Below are 19,449 nucleotides of genomic sequence, written 5' to 3'. Positions count from 1 at the left end.
TTTTGCTTTGTCTGAAATCATGATTGCTATCCTTTTGGGTATTTTTAAAAAACTTCAGCTGAAGCATTGTAATGCCAGAAAACTGAGGCAAGATAGAGATCAGAGAGTTTTTAACATTTTATTTGAGAGGGAGAGATTGTGCTGGGGGCATGTTGCCCCCAGGGCTGATTTCTCAAAGCATACAGCAGCCAATATGAGGTTCCCCTGAAATACATATATATATATATATATATATATATATATATATATATATATATATATACACATAGCTCCAAACTACCAAGGTAGATTGAATCAGGGGCAGAATTAGAGCACTGTGAGCGAGAATAGACTATCAATACATTATCTGACAGAATGTGGGGGAGGCCCCGTTCATTCTGATAAGTAGGGAAGGTCTGGGGTCATGATGTCTAAGATAGGAGGGCTTTCTCCTTATCTGGATTAAATATTTACAGTTTATAAACTTAGAATAGCCAGCCCTAAATTATATCAGTTCTAATGATTAGGAGGGAAGGATGATATTGCAACCAGGGGGATTGAGGCAGAACAATTAAGGAAAACTGAGGCAGGACAATGAAAAAGAACTGCGGCACAACAATGTAGATTTTGCTCCTGCTCCTTATTTTTACTCTGCCTCAAGTGTGTTTCTTATAAACAACATACTTTGGATTCTGGTTTTTAATCCATTTGCTTCAGTTTTATGGATGAGCTCCTCCCACTCACATTCAGAGTTATGATTAATAACTGTATTTGTCTCCATCCTATTTTCTCCCTGTTTATTTTTTTTTCTCTCTTTTTTGAACTTGTCTCTTTTCAAATAATTATATTGCTTTTGACTTCCGGCTTCTGCCTTCTCTTCTATCAGTCTTCATATTTTTTTTTCTTGTTCCTTTCCCTTTCTACTGTCCTGTAAGACAATATAGGTTTCTATACCCAACTTTTTTTTGTATGTTATTTTCTCTTTGAGTCATCACCAATAAAAGTAAGGTTTAAATATTGCCCACTCCCCCCATCTTCTCTACCAGTGTAAAAGCTCTTCCTTATATACTTCTTTTTCATGAGATAATTTTTCCCATTCAACCTTTCCCTTCCCCCTTTTCCTAGTGCATCTCTCTTTCTCACTCAATATTACCATTTTTAAAAAAATCACTCTATTCTAGTCAATTTAATCAATTTATACTTGGGTCCTCTATCCATATAGACTTCTTATAACTAATAAGGATGAAGTTCTTTGGAGGTATAAGTATCATCTTTCCATATAGGAATACAAACAGTTTAATTTTATTGAATCTCTTATGATTACACTTTTTTTCCCCTGAGGCAACTGGGGTTAAGTAACTTGCCTAGGGTCACACAGCTAGGAAATATTAATTGTCTAAAGCAGATTTGAACTCAGATCCTCCTGATTTCAGGGCTGGTGCTCTATCCACTGCACCACCTAGCTGCTCCCATGTTTACCTTTTTATGCTTCTTTTGAGTCAAAATTTAAAAGTCAAATTTTCTATTCAGTTCTGATCTTTTCTTCAGAAATCCTTGAAAGTCCTCTATTTCATTATATATCCACTTATCCCTAAGAATTATATCCATTTTTGCTGGGTAAGTTATTCTTGTTTGTCATCCTAGCTCTTTTGCCTTCTGGAATATCATATGCCAAGTCTTCTAGTCCTTTGATCTGGAATCTACCAAATTTTGTGTTATCCTGAGTGTGGCTCATGATATTTGAATTGTTCCTTTCTGAATGCTTGAAATATTTTCTTTTTGATCTGAGAGTGCTATAATATCCCTAGGACTTTCAATTTTGGGATCACTTTCAGGACATCATAAATGGTTTTTTCCAATTTCTATTTTATCCTCTCATTCTAGGATATCATAGCAGTTTTTCTTGATAATTTTTTGAAATACTATGTGTAAGCTTTTTGTTGTTGTTCAAGAATGTTCAAGTGTTCAGGTAATACAATAATTTCTAAATTATCTCTACTTGATCTATTTTCCACATCAGTTTTTTTCCAATGAGATATTTTCCATTTTCTTCATTAATTTTATTCTATTGATTTTATTTTATTGTTTCTTGCCATCTCATGGTGTCATTTAGCTTTCATTTACCCAGTTCTAATTTTTAAGGATTTTTTTTTCAGTGAGCTTTTGTACCTCTTTTTTCATTTAGCCATTCTGGGTTTTTTAAAATATAATTATAACTTTTTATTGACAGTATATATGCATGGGTAATTTTTTCCAACATTATCCCTTGCACTCACTTCTGTTCTGATTTTTCCCTTCCCTCCTTCCACCCCCTCTCCTAGATAGCAGGCAGTCTTATACATGTTAGATATGTTATAGTACATGTTAGATACAATATATGCGTGCAAGCCATTCTGTTTTTAAGGCATTTTAGTCAGTGGATTTTTTTGTGTGTGTCTCTACCATTTGGTCAAATCTGTTTTTTAAAGTGTTATTTTCTTCGGTATTCTTTGGAGTCTCTTTTACCAAACTAGTGATTCTCAATAATTTTCTTTGTATCATTCTCTTTCTTTCCCCAATTTTTCCTCCTCTTCTTTTGATTTTTAAAGTCCTTCTTGAATTCTTTCAGGAATTCTTTTTTGGGCTTGGCTAAGTCACATTTTTCTTTGAGTCATTGCTTGAAGATATTTTGATTTCATTATATCCTTTTGAGTTTGTGTTTTGATCTTTGATCTTCTCTGTCACCATAATCACTTTTTATGGTCATATGATTCTTTTTGTTTGTTTTCTCATTTTCCAATCTATTTCTTGACTTCTATCTTTATGTTAAAGTTGGGCTCTGCTTTTAGGGTAGAAGAGGCATCGTGCCATGCTTCAAGCTTTCTCCTGTGATTATTTTCAGAGCTAGTTCTGGAGGGTCTGTAAGTTTTTGGTTCTTCCAATGTGGTACACTCCAAGGAGGGATATGTTTACTATTCTCCTGGCCTGTACTCCTGGTCTGTGAATAACCACAAGCACTCTTTACTGTCCTGGAACTGTGATCAGAGTCTTTATTCTCCTTTGGCTACAAACATCAGTGCTCCTTTTCACCCTGGGAATGCAATGGGGTCTTGCCCCTTCTACCCAATTGTTCAATTACCTTACAATCTGTGTGTGGCCTTGGAGTGCTTTATCCCAACTTTTTGTTCCTTCTGCAGATCCAGAATATGATTTGAGGTTTTATTTTAAAGTTGTTTGGAGGAGATTTTGTGAGAAAGTTTCTGCCTTTCTTCTGCCATCTTGCTTCTTTTTCTTCCAAGAAACACTTTTAAAATATGGTCCTATAAATATGCATGGCCATGTAACTCAGTAGATATAGCCTTAGAGTCAGAAAGACTTGCATTCAAATTTTGCTTCTGACACCTATTAACTGTCTTCATAGGTGAATTGCTAATTTTCAATAATTCAGGAAACTCTCACACAGTAAACTTCCTACACTAATTAAATCACATGTCTATGTTAAAAACAATAAACAAACAAATCAAAATGTGTGCCAAGACAATTCAATGTTCATCATACTTGGGTCCATGCATTATGAAGTAATATATGTCATTGTCCAAAGCTTCCTTCCAATGGACAGGGGATGCAATTTTCAAGTCTTGATTGAGTCTTCAATGGTCTCCTTCTGTACAGAAACTTCCTGACTACTTGAAGAAGGATCAGCCACAAGATCACAGATCATAAGGTCACAGAATTTCTAAGCTGAAGGGTAACATAGAAGCCATTTAGTCTGATCCTTATCTGAAAATAACCATTTTCATAACCATTGATAACCATTTATTTCATAGCCAAAAATATTCATCCAATCTTTGCTCAAAGACTAACATAAAGGAGAACACACCACCTCCCAAAGTTGTTCATCCTATTTTTAGACAGTTCTAAGTGTTAAATTTTTTTTTCTCTTAACATTAAACTTAGATTTGCTTTTTCACAATTTCTCCTAGTTTTGCATTTTGTAGCACTAAGCAGAAGATCAATCTATCTTCCCCTTGAGAGCTTTGAAATATTGTAGGATAAATACAGGATCATAGGTTATTAGAATTGGAAAGAACCTTAAAGATATTATCGATCAATCCTTTCATTGTATAGAAAGACAAACTGAAAACCAGAGAGGTAATAGTGAAGTGACTTGCCTAATATCACACTTGAAGTATAAAGGAACAAATATAGGTTTTTCTTTGCAAATGATTTTTTTAATGTTTTTTTTACACAACAAATAAATATTTATGTGCCCAGCTCTAAGAAAAATTTAAAAAAAAGTATGAGCTTTGATTTTTGCCTTTGAGGAATTTGCAACTTTGTTGCTCAGAGAAGATATTCTTTCAGATTTCAAGGAACTGTGATTTCCTTGGTGTGGATACTCCCTTCACTGATTCATATTGCAACCTTTCTATGATTTTTGATGATCTTCATGAGTTACTTTGACCCTTTTATTAATTTGTACCTTCCTCTTCTACTTATTGGAACTATTTCTGGTACACAAACAATGCAGAATGTTTTTGGACCCACAGTTGATGCTTCTTCAGTTTGGTTGGCTTTGCCAGGACAAAGTCTACTGGCAAAGTTCTTGTCAACAAAGGGTCACCTCCATATGCCAAATACCAAAGAATCACAGAAATAAGTGATTATTATAATTGTTTCTTCACCTGTAAAATGAGGAGTTTAACCTGGTTGACTTCTGAGATCCCTCCTAGTTTCAAGTTCATGACTTCATATTGTTGTTGTCCTTTGTAAAGAGACCAAAAGGACACTTGGATTTTGGGGTCTAACTGTGGGTAACCAAATCAATAAGAGTTTGGAAAGGCTCTACTATAGGTAGGGCACAAATAGTTCACATTTGGGAAAGAGGTGTTTTTAAATGTACACAACTCAACATGACCTCATGTATCTCAAGTTAATATCTATGGTTTAGATTCTTTTGTTTTAGTCCTATCTGGGTAACTTTGGTCAAGTTATTTTACTACTGTGAGCCTTAGCTTACTTCTCTGTAAATTGAGCTGGGGTTGGTTAAATGATACCATTGCTAATATGATCAACATTTATTAGGTGCCAAGCACTGTGTTGATAAAAATTAGAAAAATAAGGACAGTCCCTGCCATCAAAGAGTTTATAATCTAATTTTTGTTGTTTAATCCAGTATCTGATTTTTCCTGACCCTTTTCTTGGCAAAGATAATGGAACAATTTGCCATTTCTTTCTCTAGCATATTTTCCAGATGAGGAAACTGAGGCAAACAGGACTAATTGACTTGCACAGGGTCAGGAGGAGTTTTTGCTAGGCCCTACATTTATTAGTTAAATGATGACTAATTTTTTGCATGTGGGCTCTCCCGTTAGAATGTGAATGAACTCTGTGCAGGGAGCTGTTTTTGCTTTTCTTTATATTCTCAGAGCTTAGCACAGTTTCTAGCTCTTATTAGTCCCTATCTGACTTGACTTTAGGAGTGAGGCACAACATACATACTTATATAGCATGTTAAGATTTATAGAGCTCATTCTTCCTCAATCTTGTGAGGTACCAAGTACAAGCATGATTATTCTCCACACTAAACGGAGGCCCTGAGAGGTTTAAAGCTTTGTGCCCATGATCATGCTGCTGGTGTCAAAGCTTGCAAGCAGCATTCCAAGCTAGGTCTCCTGACTGCAGATATGCTTTCCATTACACCTCACTGCTTTATAGTGTAATAAACAAACCACTCTGTAAAGCCTAAAACGTTATATAAAGGTGTTATTGTTATCATCATTGTTATTTATTAGAAGAGAACAATGAGAAAGAAAAGGGACTCGATTATTAAGTTTGGAACTCAGAGACTGGGAGAACTGTAAATTGGGATTTTTTTTCCTTCTTCCTAGATGGAAACCTCGCCTTCTTAGCACAGGTCAAGCATCCCCTCTCCCTCCCCCAGCCTTATTTAGAAATCATGTCCCCTAGACAGGAAGGGCGGCGGGCAGAGAAGCACAGAGCGTCCCGGTCTCATTTCCTTTTGGGTCCCCATGTGGAATTTCATTTCATATATTTAGGAAACCAGAGAGCAAGGTCCTGCTTTTCTAGTCTTTTTGCTTCTCTCTCTCTCTCTCTCTCTCTCTCTCTCTCTCTCTCTCTCTCTCTCTCTCTCTCTCTCTCTCTCTCTCTCTCTCTCTCTCTCTCTCTCTCTCTCTTTCTCTCTCTCTCTCTCTCTCTCTCTCTCTCTCTCTCTCTCTCTCTCTCTCTCTCCTTCCCTCTTCTCCCCTCTCTCTTCCCCCTCTCTATCTTCCCCCCCTCCCTCTCCAACCCCCTTTACCCCTCAAAACTTCTGCTCTCCTGCTTCTCACCACCCCTGGCCCGTCAATTGTGGGGAAAGAATTTGGAACTGGGGAGGCAACCTTAGCGGGACCGAGAAGGGTCTCTAAACTATCCAGATTGCCAAGGAGTGTTATTTTTTTTTTTTTGGACCGGGGGGCGGGGAGGATGATGAGGGGGTGGAAAGAGTCAGTGGGCTACAGTTGACAGCTGGAAGAAGAATCGAAGGAGGTGGGGAGGAGAGACCTAAGCACTTCCCACCTGGAAGAGAAGTGGTTATCTACGCTTGGAGGGGGAGGGGCCGGTGGGGACGGAGCGACTCCGCTCCATCCCCGCCTGGTCCCCGTAGAGCCCCACGCTCCGGGTGGGAGGAAAGTGTAGGGAGGCGGAGCGCTGGGGAGAGAGTGGGAGGGAGGGGGTGGTGGGGACTGACCCTTCTACTAAAAGCCCAGTCGCTCCACCCCTCCCTCTGTCTAGCACCCCCCTCCTCCCCGCAGACCCCTCCTTTCCTAGGTCGTCGTAGTTCTCCCATTGGAGATGCCCGCAGTCCGTCAAATCCCAGCCGCCGCCTCGCGAAAACAGCGCCTGGCCAAGGGCTCTGGGCTGATAGAGCCGTGTGGAGTTTGATCCTGGGCAGGGGCGGCGCAGCGCTGCGCGGAGCAGCCCAGAGGAGATAGACTGAGAGCGGAGGAGAACCCAAGTGCCGGGAGCCGGGGTGGCTGCGGCTTGCAGCCATGACCCCGGGAGTTCCCCCCTCTGCCGGGGGCCAGGGTATTTGATACTCTGCACAGCCGCTTGCAGCTGCCCCTGGAGGTAGCCACTGTCTTATTCCTGCTGCTCCCTCTTTCCTTCTCCCACTTTTTGCCTGGGCTCTCTTGCTCCAGTCATTCCGGAGTGGGGGCCGCCTCCCCTCCTTCACTTGACGGCTCCTCTTGCAAACTGGGGGTATCTGGGCCAGCGGCAGAAGCCGCCCCCGTCGCCTCCCCCTCCTCCTGGCCCTGGCCATGGCTCGGCGGGTCCTGGGACTAAAGGTACGGAGGGCGTCCGGCGGTGTCTGCATCAGCCTCCCGCCGCCGCCGCCACTGCTGCTGCTGCTGTTGCTGTTGCTGCTGCTGGGGCAGGCGCGGGCTTTTGGGGACGAGGAAGAGAGGCGCTGCGACCCCATTCGGATCTCGATGTGCCAGAACCTGGGGTACAACGTGACCAAGATGCCCAACTTGGTGGGGCACGAACTGCAGACGGACGCCGAGCTGCAGCTCACCACCTTTACCCCCCTCATCCAGTACGGCTGCTCCAGCCAGCTACAGGTGGGCACTGATCTTCCCGACACCCTTCCCTTACCCTAAAACCCTTCCCCCCCCCACCTCCCCTCCACCCCGTTTGGCACAGAACAGAAGCTAGATCCCTAAGGTTCCCACTTCGGATGTCTCGCCAGATTGAGCCCCTACTTTCATAGTCTAAAGGGAAGGGTAAAAGTCTGGATGAAAAGTGACTCCCCCTTTATTCCCCCTTTACAGAGATTGGAAGCCAAATATTGTGTAAGTCATCTGGCCTGTTAAAGAACCCACTCTTGTACCCCGCCCTAACGTTTTTCTCCCTTTCTCACCCGTGTCTGGCCAAGCCCCTAACCCCAGAGAGCAGAGTTAGGGAAGTACTGGAGACTGTTATCTCAGCCAGAGATTAGGAGGTCACTGTTTGGTGGATTGGTGCTAGAGAGTGCCTGCCACCCTAGCCAGCTGCAGCTTCCATTTGAACTTAAGGGTTAGTGAACTCCTCCCTCTCTATCTCCCCTCCCTCGTTTCTATTTTATATGAAAAATAGAAACTCCTTAAAGTTCATCTCTGAGTCAGTTAAATAAATTGTCATCCCGTTCTATTTTAATTCTCTTTTCTTCAAAACTAACCGCAGGAGTTGACGTTCAATAGATTACTGTTATACTCAGATAGTTTCCCACATTGCAAGAGACTGGCAATTTCTAGACCTTCCTCAGCATCAGGAGAAGAAAGCCACTTCTAAAAAGGTGGAAGTGGTAAAATAGACAGCAGAATAAACTAGAGCAGGTCTTATACGCAATATACCTTATGTTTAATATATTTTTAAAAAATATGTTGGGAGTCAGATTCGAATCCCAGCTCTGACATTTAGTGGTTAGAAGATCAGATCCCCTAGACAGGAAGGGCAAATTACTTCCCTTCTTTGTCTCCTCATTTGTCAAATTTGTTGGGTAGACTGTTAAGCTCCCTCCCAGCTCCAGATCCTGTGATCCAACAGGATAATAGATGCCCAACTTGAAAACTCCAGAAATCTTTAGTCTCTGGAGTGTAACATCTATAGATAAAAGAAGCTATCATCTTTATTAATAGAGTTCACTTCCATAGAGTAGAAGTTCTTAACTTTTTTTGTGCCATTGACAAAAGCCTTTGAAATCTGGTGAAGCCTATAGACTCGTTTTCAGAATGATGTTTTTAAAATAGGTAAGAATACAAAGGAAACATATATAGAGATATGATATAGAGTTGTACATTGTTCTATCTAGATTTGAAATCTAGCCCAAAGAGTCTATGAACACCAACATAAGAACTCCTTATCCCTTGCTCAAAGAGAGCCCCTCTCTGGATGATGTGCATAGTTTTTCACAGAAATAATTTAGAAATTAATTTAAGCCAAAATTTACATGTATAATAATATTTGTGTCAGTCCTCGGCCGTGTTGAGTTGTCTTTCCTATGGAGCAGACTTTCTGTTTTTGGGAAATTCTGAACTTTGGTGTTGGCTTAAGAGACAATTTATACGGGCTTAAGAAGTGATTCCCCCAGCACTTATTTTGGAAACAACACATAGCCTGACCTCAGTGGTGATTTTGCTGGAGGAAAACGCTTCCACAGGGATATGTATTTTTAATTACATGTATGCTGGGGAAGCAGCCAAGCGGTTTGAAGGACAGGACTGGCGCTCTGTTCATACTGGAAAAAAGTCACTTGTAACTGTAGCCTTCACAGACAACATCTGTAAGGAGCCATGGAGACTGTTTATCATAGTTGGATGAGTTGAGAAAAGGAACTATACTCTTTTATTGGTAACAGAAAAATTTCTAGGGGCTTTTGGATTTTTTTTTAATAGTCATTTATGAAAGAGTTCCTATTACAGAAGTCCCAAGTTTCAGTTCTGTACATGGGTCCAAAAAAAGTCTCAACTGCATAATGGTTTGAGGGGTATATAAAAATTTCTATTTCATTGCAAATGATTTAGATAGAGAAGGATATGGGGACTGGGAAGTGAGGGGCACAAGAGATCATTTCATTTTACTTTTAGGGAAGTGATGATGTGGTAGAAAGTCAAATATCTCTTTCCAGTAATGGCCAACATAATTTAGACAGGGACATAGCAATCATTAATAAGCATTAAATAACTGGTTTGTGGCAGGGTAGAAAGGGTACAGTGTGGCAAGAGTGATGGACTTGGAATTAGGCTAATTGGCTTGAATCCCAGCTCTATGTAAGCTTGGACAAATCTGCTAACTTCTCTGAGCGCCAGTTTCTCCATTTATAAAATGGGATTAATGAATTTTTGCATGGCCTCCCTTGAAGGTTAGTCATGGGAACAGTGGTTTTAAAACCATAAAGTTTTACAGAAAAATAGATTTTCATGGACTCTTTCAAATGGGAGCCAAAGATGAGTTAGAGTGACTTGGCTTTTACTTATATATTGTTCTAAAATGGATTGTGTAATCATGTTCCCCAATTTTTTTTTATTCTACTTGAAAAATAATTAAGAGAATACTTCATGTTCATAAACCAATGGTAGAGTATTGGATTTGGAGCTAGAAGAGCTGCATTTGAATCCTGCCTCTGCCATTGACTAGCCAGCCAGTTTACTTGTCTGGACCTAATTTCCTCATCTGTAGAAAAAAAAGAGTTAGAATAAATTGATTTCTAAGGTTCCTTTCAGCTCTCAAGTTATATGGGTTCACTTGAATGATTTTTGTATTTATTATCTAATTTAATCTTTGCCACAATTCTCTGAGCTAGATAATACAAATATGCCTGTTTTTCAGGGGAGGAAACAAGCTCACCTAAGGTAAATGATTTGCTCATGTTTGTACAAGTTAGTAAGTAGCTAAGCCAAGACTCGGGATCAAATTCTAGGTTTACTGATTCTGCTGATTCCAAGTCCAGAGTACCATAGTCCCTTCTACTAATCCATGGCATCTTTCCCTACTGCAGAGAAGGGCATGAGCTAAACTAGGAATGGTACATGACTTTAAAAGAATGCATTATTTTTGTGCTTTTTGGGGAAGTTGCATGGAAGAGGAAGGACACTGCAAGTGGAATCAAGTTCTGCCTGTGCTGTTTATTAGCCAGAGCAAGTCACCTACTTCTTTTGGAACTCAGCTTCCTCATCTGTATAATGAAGATAACGAACCAGGCCATTTCTAAGGTTCCTTCCAGCTTTATTGTTCTACCTTAGGAGATAAAAATAAAGTACAAACATGAACCCCTCTAAAAGCAAATACATACATTGCCTAAATTTTGCTCAGGTACATAGGTGGAGCCAAATATAATTATTTTCTTCTATTTCATTATTTGTCTAGTTCTTCCTTTGTTCTGTGTATGTGCCAATGTGCACAGAGAAGATCAACATCCCAATCGGCCCTTGCGGAGGTATGTGCCTTTCCGTCAAGAGAAGGTGTGAACCTGTTCTAAAGGAGTTTGGATTCGCCTGGCCAGACAGCCTCAACTGCAGCAAATTCCCCCCACAGAATGACCATAACCACATGTGCATGGAAGGCCCAGGTGACGAAGAGGTTCCCCTACCCCACAAGACACCTATTCAGCCCGGGGAAGAATGTCATACCATGGGCACACATTCAGATCAGTACATTTGGGTGAAAAGAAGCCTGAACTGTGTTCTCAAGTGTGGCTATGATGCTGGCTTATACAGCAGGTCAGCCAAGGAGTTTACTGATATCTGGATGGCTATGTGGGCCAGCCTGTGCTTCATATCAACTGCCTTCACAGTGCTGACCTTCCTGATTGATTCATCCAGGTTTTCTTACCCTGAGCGTCCCATCATCTTTCTCAGTATGTGCTACAATATTTATAGCATTGCTTATATTGTGAGGCTGACCGTGGGCAGGGAAAGGATATCCTGCGATTTTGAAGAGGCAGCAGAACCAGTTCTCATCCAAGAAGGTCTTAAGAACACAGGATGTGCTATAATTTTCTTACTGATGTACTTCTTTGGGATGGCCAGCTCCATCTGGTGGGTTATTCTGACACTCACTTGGTTCTTGGCAGCAGGACTTAAATGGGGTCATGAGGCCATTGAAATGCACAGCTCTTATTTCCACATTGCAGCCTGGGCCATCCCAGCGGTGAAAACCATTGTCATCCTGATCATGAGACTGGTAGACGCTGATGAACTCACGGGCCTGTGCTATGTTGGGAACCAGAACTTGGATGCACTCACAGGTTTTGTAGTTGCTCCACTCTTCACTTACCTGGTGATCGGAACGTTATTCATCGCTGCTGGCTTGGTGGCCTTATTCAAAATCCGATCCAATCTCCAAAAAGATGGGACAAAAACGGACAAGTTAGAAAGGTTGATGGTCAAAATTGGAGTCTTCTCAGTATTATATACAGTGCCTGCCACGTGTGTGATTGCTTGCTATTTCTATGAGATCTCCAACTGGACGCTTTTCCTCTATTCAGCGGATGATTCCAACATGGCAGTGGAGATGCTGAAAATCTTTATGTCTTTGTTGGTGGGGATCACTTCTGGTATGTGGATCTGGTCTGCTAAGACGCTCCACACGTGGCAGAAATGCTCCAACAGACTGGTGAACTCAGGGAAGGTAAAACGAGAAAAGAGGGGAGATGGTTGGGTAAAGCCTGGGAAAGGAAATGAAACTGTAGTATAAATACAGCCGACTTGCAAGCCCCCAAAGGGAAAATGTTTGCATTTTGGTAGAAATGGGTCCCCCACCCCGGTTTTATGCAATAACTTCATTTGACCAGGCTTGTGGAGATATACACGAGTAGGCAGCACATGTTAAAAAACAAACAGCCCCCAACACACAACCGGAACAGCACGTCTGCTGCCAGCAGAGCTGTTCTCCCCAATAGAAAGGCCAATAGAGGCTTTCAAAGCTGTGAAAAAACCAAACCGCTGATCACTTTAGCAGGTTGCAGTCCTGACATTGTATACAGACCCTGCAGCTTTAGTGGCAAAGTGGCTGTCCCCTGCATGGTCAGCAGTTATCTGAGCTGTGTTTTGTAACTTAAAGGGAGAAAGATTTAACTTTTTAAACCCTTTAAGATTTGGAATATTAACTGGGTCTTTCAAACAGTAACCCAACTAATAAACACTGGAAATGTTGAGTTCAGAGAAGTGTTACAAGGGTTATCTAGTTTGGTTTTCTTGAAGGTGTTTACAGCGTAACTTAAAACATTTTCCATGGTGCCCAGTTTACTCCTTAGAGCTGTATCAATCATACCCTCAATGGTGATGTAAAAATATTTCATTGTCTTTCTCATGAAATAGGATTGTTTGGGCGAAAAGTACATAGAGTTCAGTGGATTTTTCTTCTAGGTTAAAAAACAAAACAAAATCAAAAAAAACATATTTCAGTATTTCCTTCTGTTCCAGGATGTTAGTCTTCTTCTATTCCCTCTCCACTTCACATTTTGCAGTAATGACTTAAATGCATATCTGTATGCTAATTCCAAAAAAATTTCATCATGACCAAGGGGATGGGGGATGGTGAGTTCGGGGTGATTCACTTTCTGACAATCACTTAATTCAGAGAAAAATGAGATTTACCAAGTCTACTTACCTTACACACCCCAGAGACCCATTGCATTGAGCAATTAAGACTTAATATATTTCGCTTTGTGTGATTGCATCTCTGCAGACGCCAGTCTGGAAGGACTAAAATGTTAAGTTTCTTGGCAACTTTGTGTTCACACAGATTAACTGTGTAATTTGTGTGTGTCAATTACAATTAAAAGCACATTCTCCGACCATGACATAGTCCCCTGCCTGACTTTAAGCTATGGTCAGCTTGCATTCTCAGAATGATAGCACATTTTTTTTTTAAATGTAAGAATGTTATCAGAGAGTCTGGTCTCCTCCATTCAACAATGGAGACATTTTCTCTTCTGTAAAAGGATCTAAAGCAAGCAAATCCAATTCCTTGGTGCACAATTGTTTCCTAGTAATTGGCGATGGCTCTTGCTGGCTCCCTCAGAGGCAGCATGGCCTGCAGTATTTATATGGTGCTTAATGAATCTCCTGACTTCCAGCAAGGACCTTGTTTGGTTAGCAGGGGACATAGTGTAAACCACATAAACCTGCTGAGTGCTGAGAACTCACAGGTCTTAATTGCCCCATTGTTGACTGGCCCCATGCTTTGGTCTGTTTGAAAACTTGCTTCATATTGAAGGAAAACTCTTCATCAGCTTCTGGAAAGTAGCAGTTCTTTTGAAAGTATGGCTATCCCAAGCATTAACCTGCCTAAGACTTCTAGTCTACAAGCAGATGCAGTGTTTGCCATTACTGGACATTGCTTTCTTTCCACCCAATTCATAACCAGTCTGAGATTTAGTCCCTACTTAGCAATGACACATCACTCATTCATTTATTCATCTTTAAAAACAAAACAAAACAAAACAAAAACTGTGGTATTTAAGTGGGAAAGCCCTGGCCCCTCTGCTTTATTTAAAAATGTATCCAGAGTCTCAGAATTCCGAATAAGTGACCAGATTTTGGTGATAACCTTCTCCTTTTATTGCTTGCTTCTGTCAAATATTGAACACTGTGACTGTGGTATAATCAGTCAGGACTCTTGGAGTCTGAGAAAGGATCCCTGAAAGACTGGTGTGAATCAGCTTAGCTAAATCAGAGACCATATTGCATGTAGAATGTAAACCTTGAACTCCCTGTTTTACATACAGACAGTTCCCATAAATATCCAGGGCCGCCAAATACTTGCACAGGGACAGATTCTGCCCTTACTCACGCTCTGCTCCAGTGCCTAGGGAGTTGTGCATTAAATCTGGCCCAAGGAAAGGAGGAAGAACCACTCAGGAGACTTAATATGGCTGTCTGGTTGTTAACAGTTCTGGATTTTACAACTCTTAATCCTAACATTTCAGTGATCTTGTGATTTGGGCAGTCTAATCCAGTAGAGAATACTTGAGTGAGAAAGTCAGGAGACTGGCTTTCACATGCTGGAGTGTTGGTCATTTGCTAGGTGCTGACATGCCACACTGCTCATTAAGTCTCTTGCCTTCTAAGGTAAAAGAGCCCACAATCAATAGCAGTCACCTCTACTAGCTGAGTTGAAACTCTGTCCACATAGATCACCATGTCAGGTTTCTTTCCTGCTGTCTTTTAAATGAATGATGTATTTAAAACTGAAAACAGTTGCTCTTAACCTGTTTTGTTGCAGGAACCCATCCCTCTGGTAATAGTTTGGGAAAAAAAATCTATGGACCTTCAAAAATAATGATTTTGAATACAAAATGTAAATGATATAAGATTACCAAGGAAAGAAATTCAAATTTAAAAAAAATATTTTTGTAATTTATGGACTGTGGATTAAGAACTACCTCCATAGGGAGAGGGATTTGGTGGAATGTTTGCAGCTGTTTTCCAGTTTGTAAATTGACTTTTTGCTGTAGCCAGCCCTTAGTCAGACTAGATCTGCTTTGAAACCCTTCTATCCCATTTGATCTTTGAACCCAAAGAATGCCTACCATGTACAGAACTCTATTGACATAAAGGTATAAACATTCATTTTATTCTATTCCTATGGGTTTTTGCCACAGGATGGCATAATACTGGCTTCATTTGGATCTCTTGAAGTGCTTTATCCATTTTGCAAAGCAGAATGGAACCTCTCTGAAAGTCTGTCCATCTGTTCCATAGGCTTGGGCCTTGTGGGACCTTCTACTCTTGTCATTATTTTCACTTTCCTGAGTGACTAAAAAAAAAAAAGACTCCTTATTGTGGGAGCATGGGCATTGCCGTGGGTGGGGTGGGAAGTAGCCCCCAGCTCTGCAGGGAAATCTTGTGGATTGTTATGCAAACAGCCTTTTTTTTTTCAAAGCTGAGATCCATCTCTGCTGGTTTCAGGAAGACCAGGTATCTTTTACCCCCCTTTTCAATTAAATTAAGCATCTAGAAGGGAGATAGAAAGTTTGGATAAGGCATGGCCCATGGCCTCTGCTGGGGGGAGAAGACAAATCCAGATGGCTTTAATATACAGCATTACATGGTAAATGTATCAGACAATTGCAAACAAAGTGCTTTGTGAGTATAGGGTAATTCCACTAGCAGGCAATTCCATTTCTTTTTCTCTGTGCGGAATTCACTGTGGCTTATCTTGGTTAATGTTGGGGTAGTATCTTGCCTGGCAAAAAGCCAAGACTGATTTTTTTCCTTTCGAACTTGGGAGAAGTTGTCATCTGTCACTTCTGGGAAGACTCTTTGGCAGCTGGAGAATTTAGCTATAAAACCCAAAGCATCTCCATCCACTTTCAGATGGGAATCTAGGCTAAACATTAAACGAGGCTATTCTTGAATCTCTGCTGAATTTCTTCCCTCCCCTCTTCTGCCCCTCCCCCTCCTTAGACCAAGATGAATTTCTGGGCAAAATAGAGTGAGTTACTTACTATGGAGTCTGGGCAAGCTAGGTGGTCTAGCTGAACTTGATTCACATCCTTTTCTTTTAATGCTGACCCATTTTCTGTCCCCTTGAACTGCTGCTTGTTGAGCAGCTTGATCAGGTGTCCTGAACTGGACAAAATTGGCCGGGGGGTGGGGGCAGCTTCATCTCCATGAATTGCCTTCCTTTTGACTTCTTCCCATTGATTCTCCCATAGACTGGAGATCAAGATTTTGATTTGGAAGGGAATCTTAAAAACCACTGAGTCCAACCTTTTCATTTTACAGATATGGGAACTAAAGCACATAGAAGTTGAGTTATTTGTCTAAAATTAGATAAAAGTATTTAAGGCAGGATTTTAACCTAAGGCTTCCAGACTCCAAATCTAGTTCCCTATTTTTGGCATCAAGATCTTAAGACTTTGTTAATATTAAGAGATCCACATCAAGTTCACTAGTCTTGCCCGTTTTTACCTTCTCTAGGTCTTAATTTTCACATCTGTGAAATGGGGGAGTTAGACTAGATCAGAGACATCAAATATACAACTTACATTCATATGTATTTTTCTAAGTCAATATTCAGGCCTGTCAGATCTTGAGAGTTTCTATATGATTTTGATACCATTAGATCACTGAGAATTTTTCCATCTTTAAATCTATGAGCCTATAAATTCTTTCATAGCAACTCCTGCCAAAGTAAAAAAAGATTTCACTACTATAGTGCAATCTTCAGCTATTTGGAGAGATGGCAACTGCAGTACTTCTACAGGAACCATGAAGTTCAGAGCTGAAATACTGAGGAAGTAGCCAAGGAAAATCTAAAACAAACCTCTGACTGCATGCTATGTGGAACTGTGGAGACAGTGCTGGAGTTGGAGTCAGGAAAACTAGAGGTCACATCCTGCCTTGAACACTAGTTGTTTGACTGCAATCAAGTCATTTAACCTCTCTGAGCCTCAGTGTCCTCATCTGAAAAATGGAAATAATACTTATAGTACCTACTTGGAGGCTCAAATGATATATAAAGCATGTAAAGTGCTTTGCAAACTTTAAAGCCCTCTATAAATCTCATTATTATTATCCTATTCCATAGCAGGCATGTTGGAGCGGGTTTTTTAGTTAAATACTCATACTTCATTGTTCTTTGGCAAATTCCTTATTCTTTTCCTTCTTGTGTTTGGGTCCAACCTCCTAACTTGGGCTTATATTTTGCCTGGAAAGGGAACTACTCTCTCCCTTCCTAAGACCCAAGATAGGGACTCTTTACAGCTGTCAAGAGAACTTTGCTTGACCGGGGAGGGAATATACTGCCCATTTTTCAAAGAAGTGGCATTTATTTGATTTCACTAGAATATTTTCTCAGCCAATATGCTTAGTTCTTCTACTTCCTGCCAGCCACTTGGGTAACATAATTTACATAGCATGAAGTGGGCCCTTGAGAGTGGTGTTGCAACAAAGGTCCTGCTGTAATGCTTTCTTTTGCTAAGGCTAACTGGCCCTGATCACAGTGACTTGGGCCCCATTTAAGCTTCTCTTTTTTTTTCTTTTTCCTTTATGAACTGGCAAAGTCTGCAGTATTGATTCAAGGTAGGGCCCAAGGAGAGAGGCTTGGCTCAAATTCATTCATTTCTAATTTGCTTGAATTTCTCACAGTGTTCAAAATCACCATCATCATTCAAGGTGGCATTTAGGTAGACTAGTGCTTTTGGTTTTCTTCATCGCTGGTTTTGTCTGTCCCCTCTAAACTCTGAAGAAAAGAAGTTCTGGTCAATGAAAGATTGACATCCATTTTTGTTTTCAGTTGGTCTTTGTTTCAGAAATGTTGTCATTCCAGCTCTGTTGTTGACATTCTGCTGTTTGATTGTAAAGTCAATGAAGGCTGAGGTCATGTCTTCCTCAGCATCTGTCACTGGAGTCCTGTAAATGGAAGGTGCTTTCTCATTTTGTGTTTGTTGAGGAAAAGAATGATTGACTCAGTAATTGTACCTAAGTTTAGGTCAATCACTTAAACCACTCATTGCCAGAGTCTCTACCTGTGGCTCCCATCTACCTTGCAGGGGTATTGTGAGTGAGGTCTTAGAAGTGTCAACACTGAAGGTCCTCGAGCTCCGGTGCTTCGCCTATTGACTGCATTTAGAAGGGGGTACAGCTGACATGGGACTAGTCCTAATGCAAATGGTATTGCAGCCATAGCCGCAGCCAGCTCTTGTATCCCCTCTTACATCCACCTTACTCCCAGCCACCTGGAGGTCGACCTGCGAAGGTTCTGAGATGTTGGACATAGAGGTACCAGGATGACAGTCTATTAAACATATCCTGAATGAATTTCTGAACTTCAAAGACAATGCAAACTGATGTTTTTTTAGGATGTATAAAAGCATATCTGCATTGATGTATGTACTGTAAATTTCTAATTTATCACTGTACAAAAGAAACTTTGCTATTTAATTTTTGTATCAAAGGAAAATAAAGTTTTGTTTATTAGCTCTTGTGTGAAAAAGGAATATCTTTTTTTCTTCTACCATTTTTATTGCTATTTTATTTGTCACCTATATTTCCCAATATGTAGTGAGATTTACCCAATCTTTCTATCCCTATTCCAGAGGATTACAAAGAAGAAATTTCAATAAAACTGAATGAAACATGATCAAGTCTGACAAACATAGTGTTCCACACCTATAGTTTCCCACCTTTGCAAAGAAGGGAGGAAGAAGGTGGTGCAGTGGATAGAGCACCAGTTCTGAAGTCAGAAGGAACTGGTACAAATCTGGTTTCAGATACTTAACCATTTCCTAGCTGTGTGACCCTGGGCAAGTCACTTAACCCCAATTGCCTAAGGGGGGAAAAAAGGAGGAAGAAGATGCACTTTCCTCGCTGGTATCGAGTTTGGTTATTATAATGTCACAGTATTCAGTTTTATTTTGTTGTTATAGTGCTATAGTGTTTCTTGGTTCTATTTACTTAATTTTGTTATTTTTTAATTTAAGTATTTTTTTCCAATTACATATAAAAACAATTTTTAACCTTCTTTTTTTTTAATTTACATTTTTGTTCTCCAAATCCCATCTTCCTTCTCTCTGTCATTGAGAAGGCAAAAAATTTGATAAAGGTTACACATATGCTGTTATGTAAAACATTTCCATATTAGTTATGTTGCTAATGAAGACACATAAAAAAAAACCTGAGGAAAAATAAAGTAAAAGATGTCAGTCCCTGTTGTGATATGGGAGCCACCTGCCCGTGGCTGCTGGAGGTCTAACTCAGACCTGTAGAATGGATCTCTTCATGTGAGAGGATGATGATACGAGGAGACTGAGAGGCAGTTGCGTTTTCTGACCTCTCTCCTCTTCCCTCTTGCCTCTAATTTATTTCATCCCTAATCCATAAGGAACATCTGCATTAGTAAAGGTGGCTTTGCAACTCCTTCAAGTGTTATGATTCACAGCTGTGAAGGCTCTCAGAGAATTGACTGCCCCCTCACCTAGGTATAGTCCTTAACAAGTCC

The 19,449-nt window shown here is 40.5% G+C and overlaps 1 protein-coding gene across 1 annotated transcript; it reads left to right on the top strand.

Moving 5' to 3' along the window:
* The first annotated feature begins 6,266 nt into the window (after nucleotides 1-6,266).
* On the top strand, nucleotides 6,267-18,428 carry FZD4 (frizzled class receptor 4). Its single transcript, XM_031961899.1, has 2 exons — nucleotides 6,267-7,583; nucleotides 10,867-18,428. Exons 1-2 carry the CDS (start codon nucleotides 7,281-7,283, stop codon nucleotides 12,193-12,195), a joined length of 1,632 nt encoding a protein of 543 aa, XP_031817759.1. The 5' UTR covers nucleotides 6,267-7,280; the 3' UTR covers nucleotides 12,196-18,428.
* The last annotated feature ends 1,021 nt before the right edge of the window (nucleotides 18,429-19,449 follow it).

This window comes from Sarcophilus harrisii, chromosome 3, assembly GCF_902635505.1.
Source record: "Sarcophilus harrisii chromosome 3, mSarHar1.11, whole genome shotgun sequence".
NCBI classification, from domain to species: Eukaryota; Metazoa; Chordata; class Mammalia; order Dasyuromorphia; family Dasyuridae; genus Sarcophilus; species Sarcophilus harrisii.
Note: the sequence above shows the minus strand (reverse complement) of the source record. Positions and strands in the feature narration are given on the sequence as shown.

Excerpts from the sequence above, each read along its gene's own strand:
- FZD4 (XM_031961899.1), top strand. The coding sequence starts at position 7,281 with ATGGCTCGGCGGGTCCTGGGACTAAAGGTACGGAGGGCGTCCGGCGGT. Across the intron at positions 7,584-10,866 it reads GCTGCTCCAGCCAGCTACAG|TTCTTCCTTTGTTCTGTGTA; the intron begins GTGGGCACTGAT and ends TTATTTGTCTAG.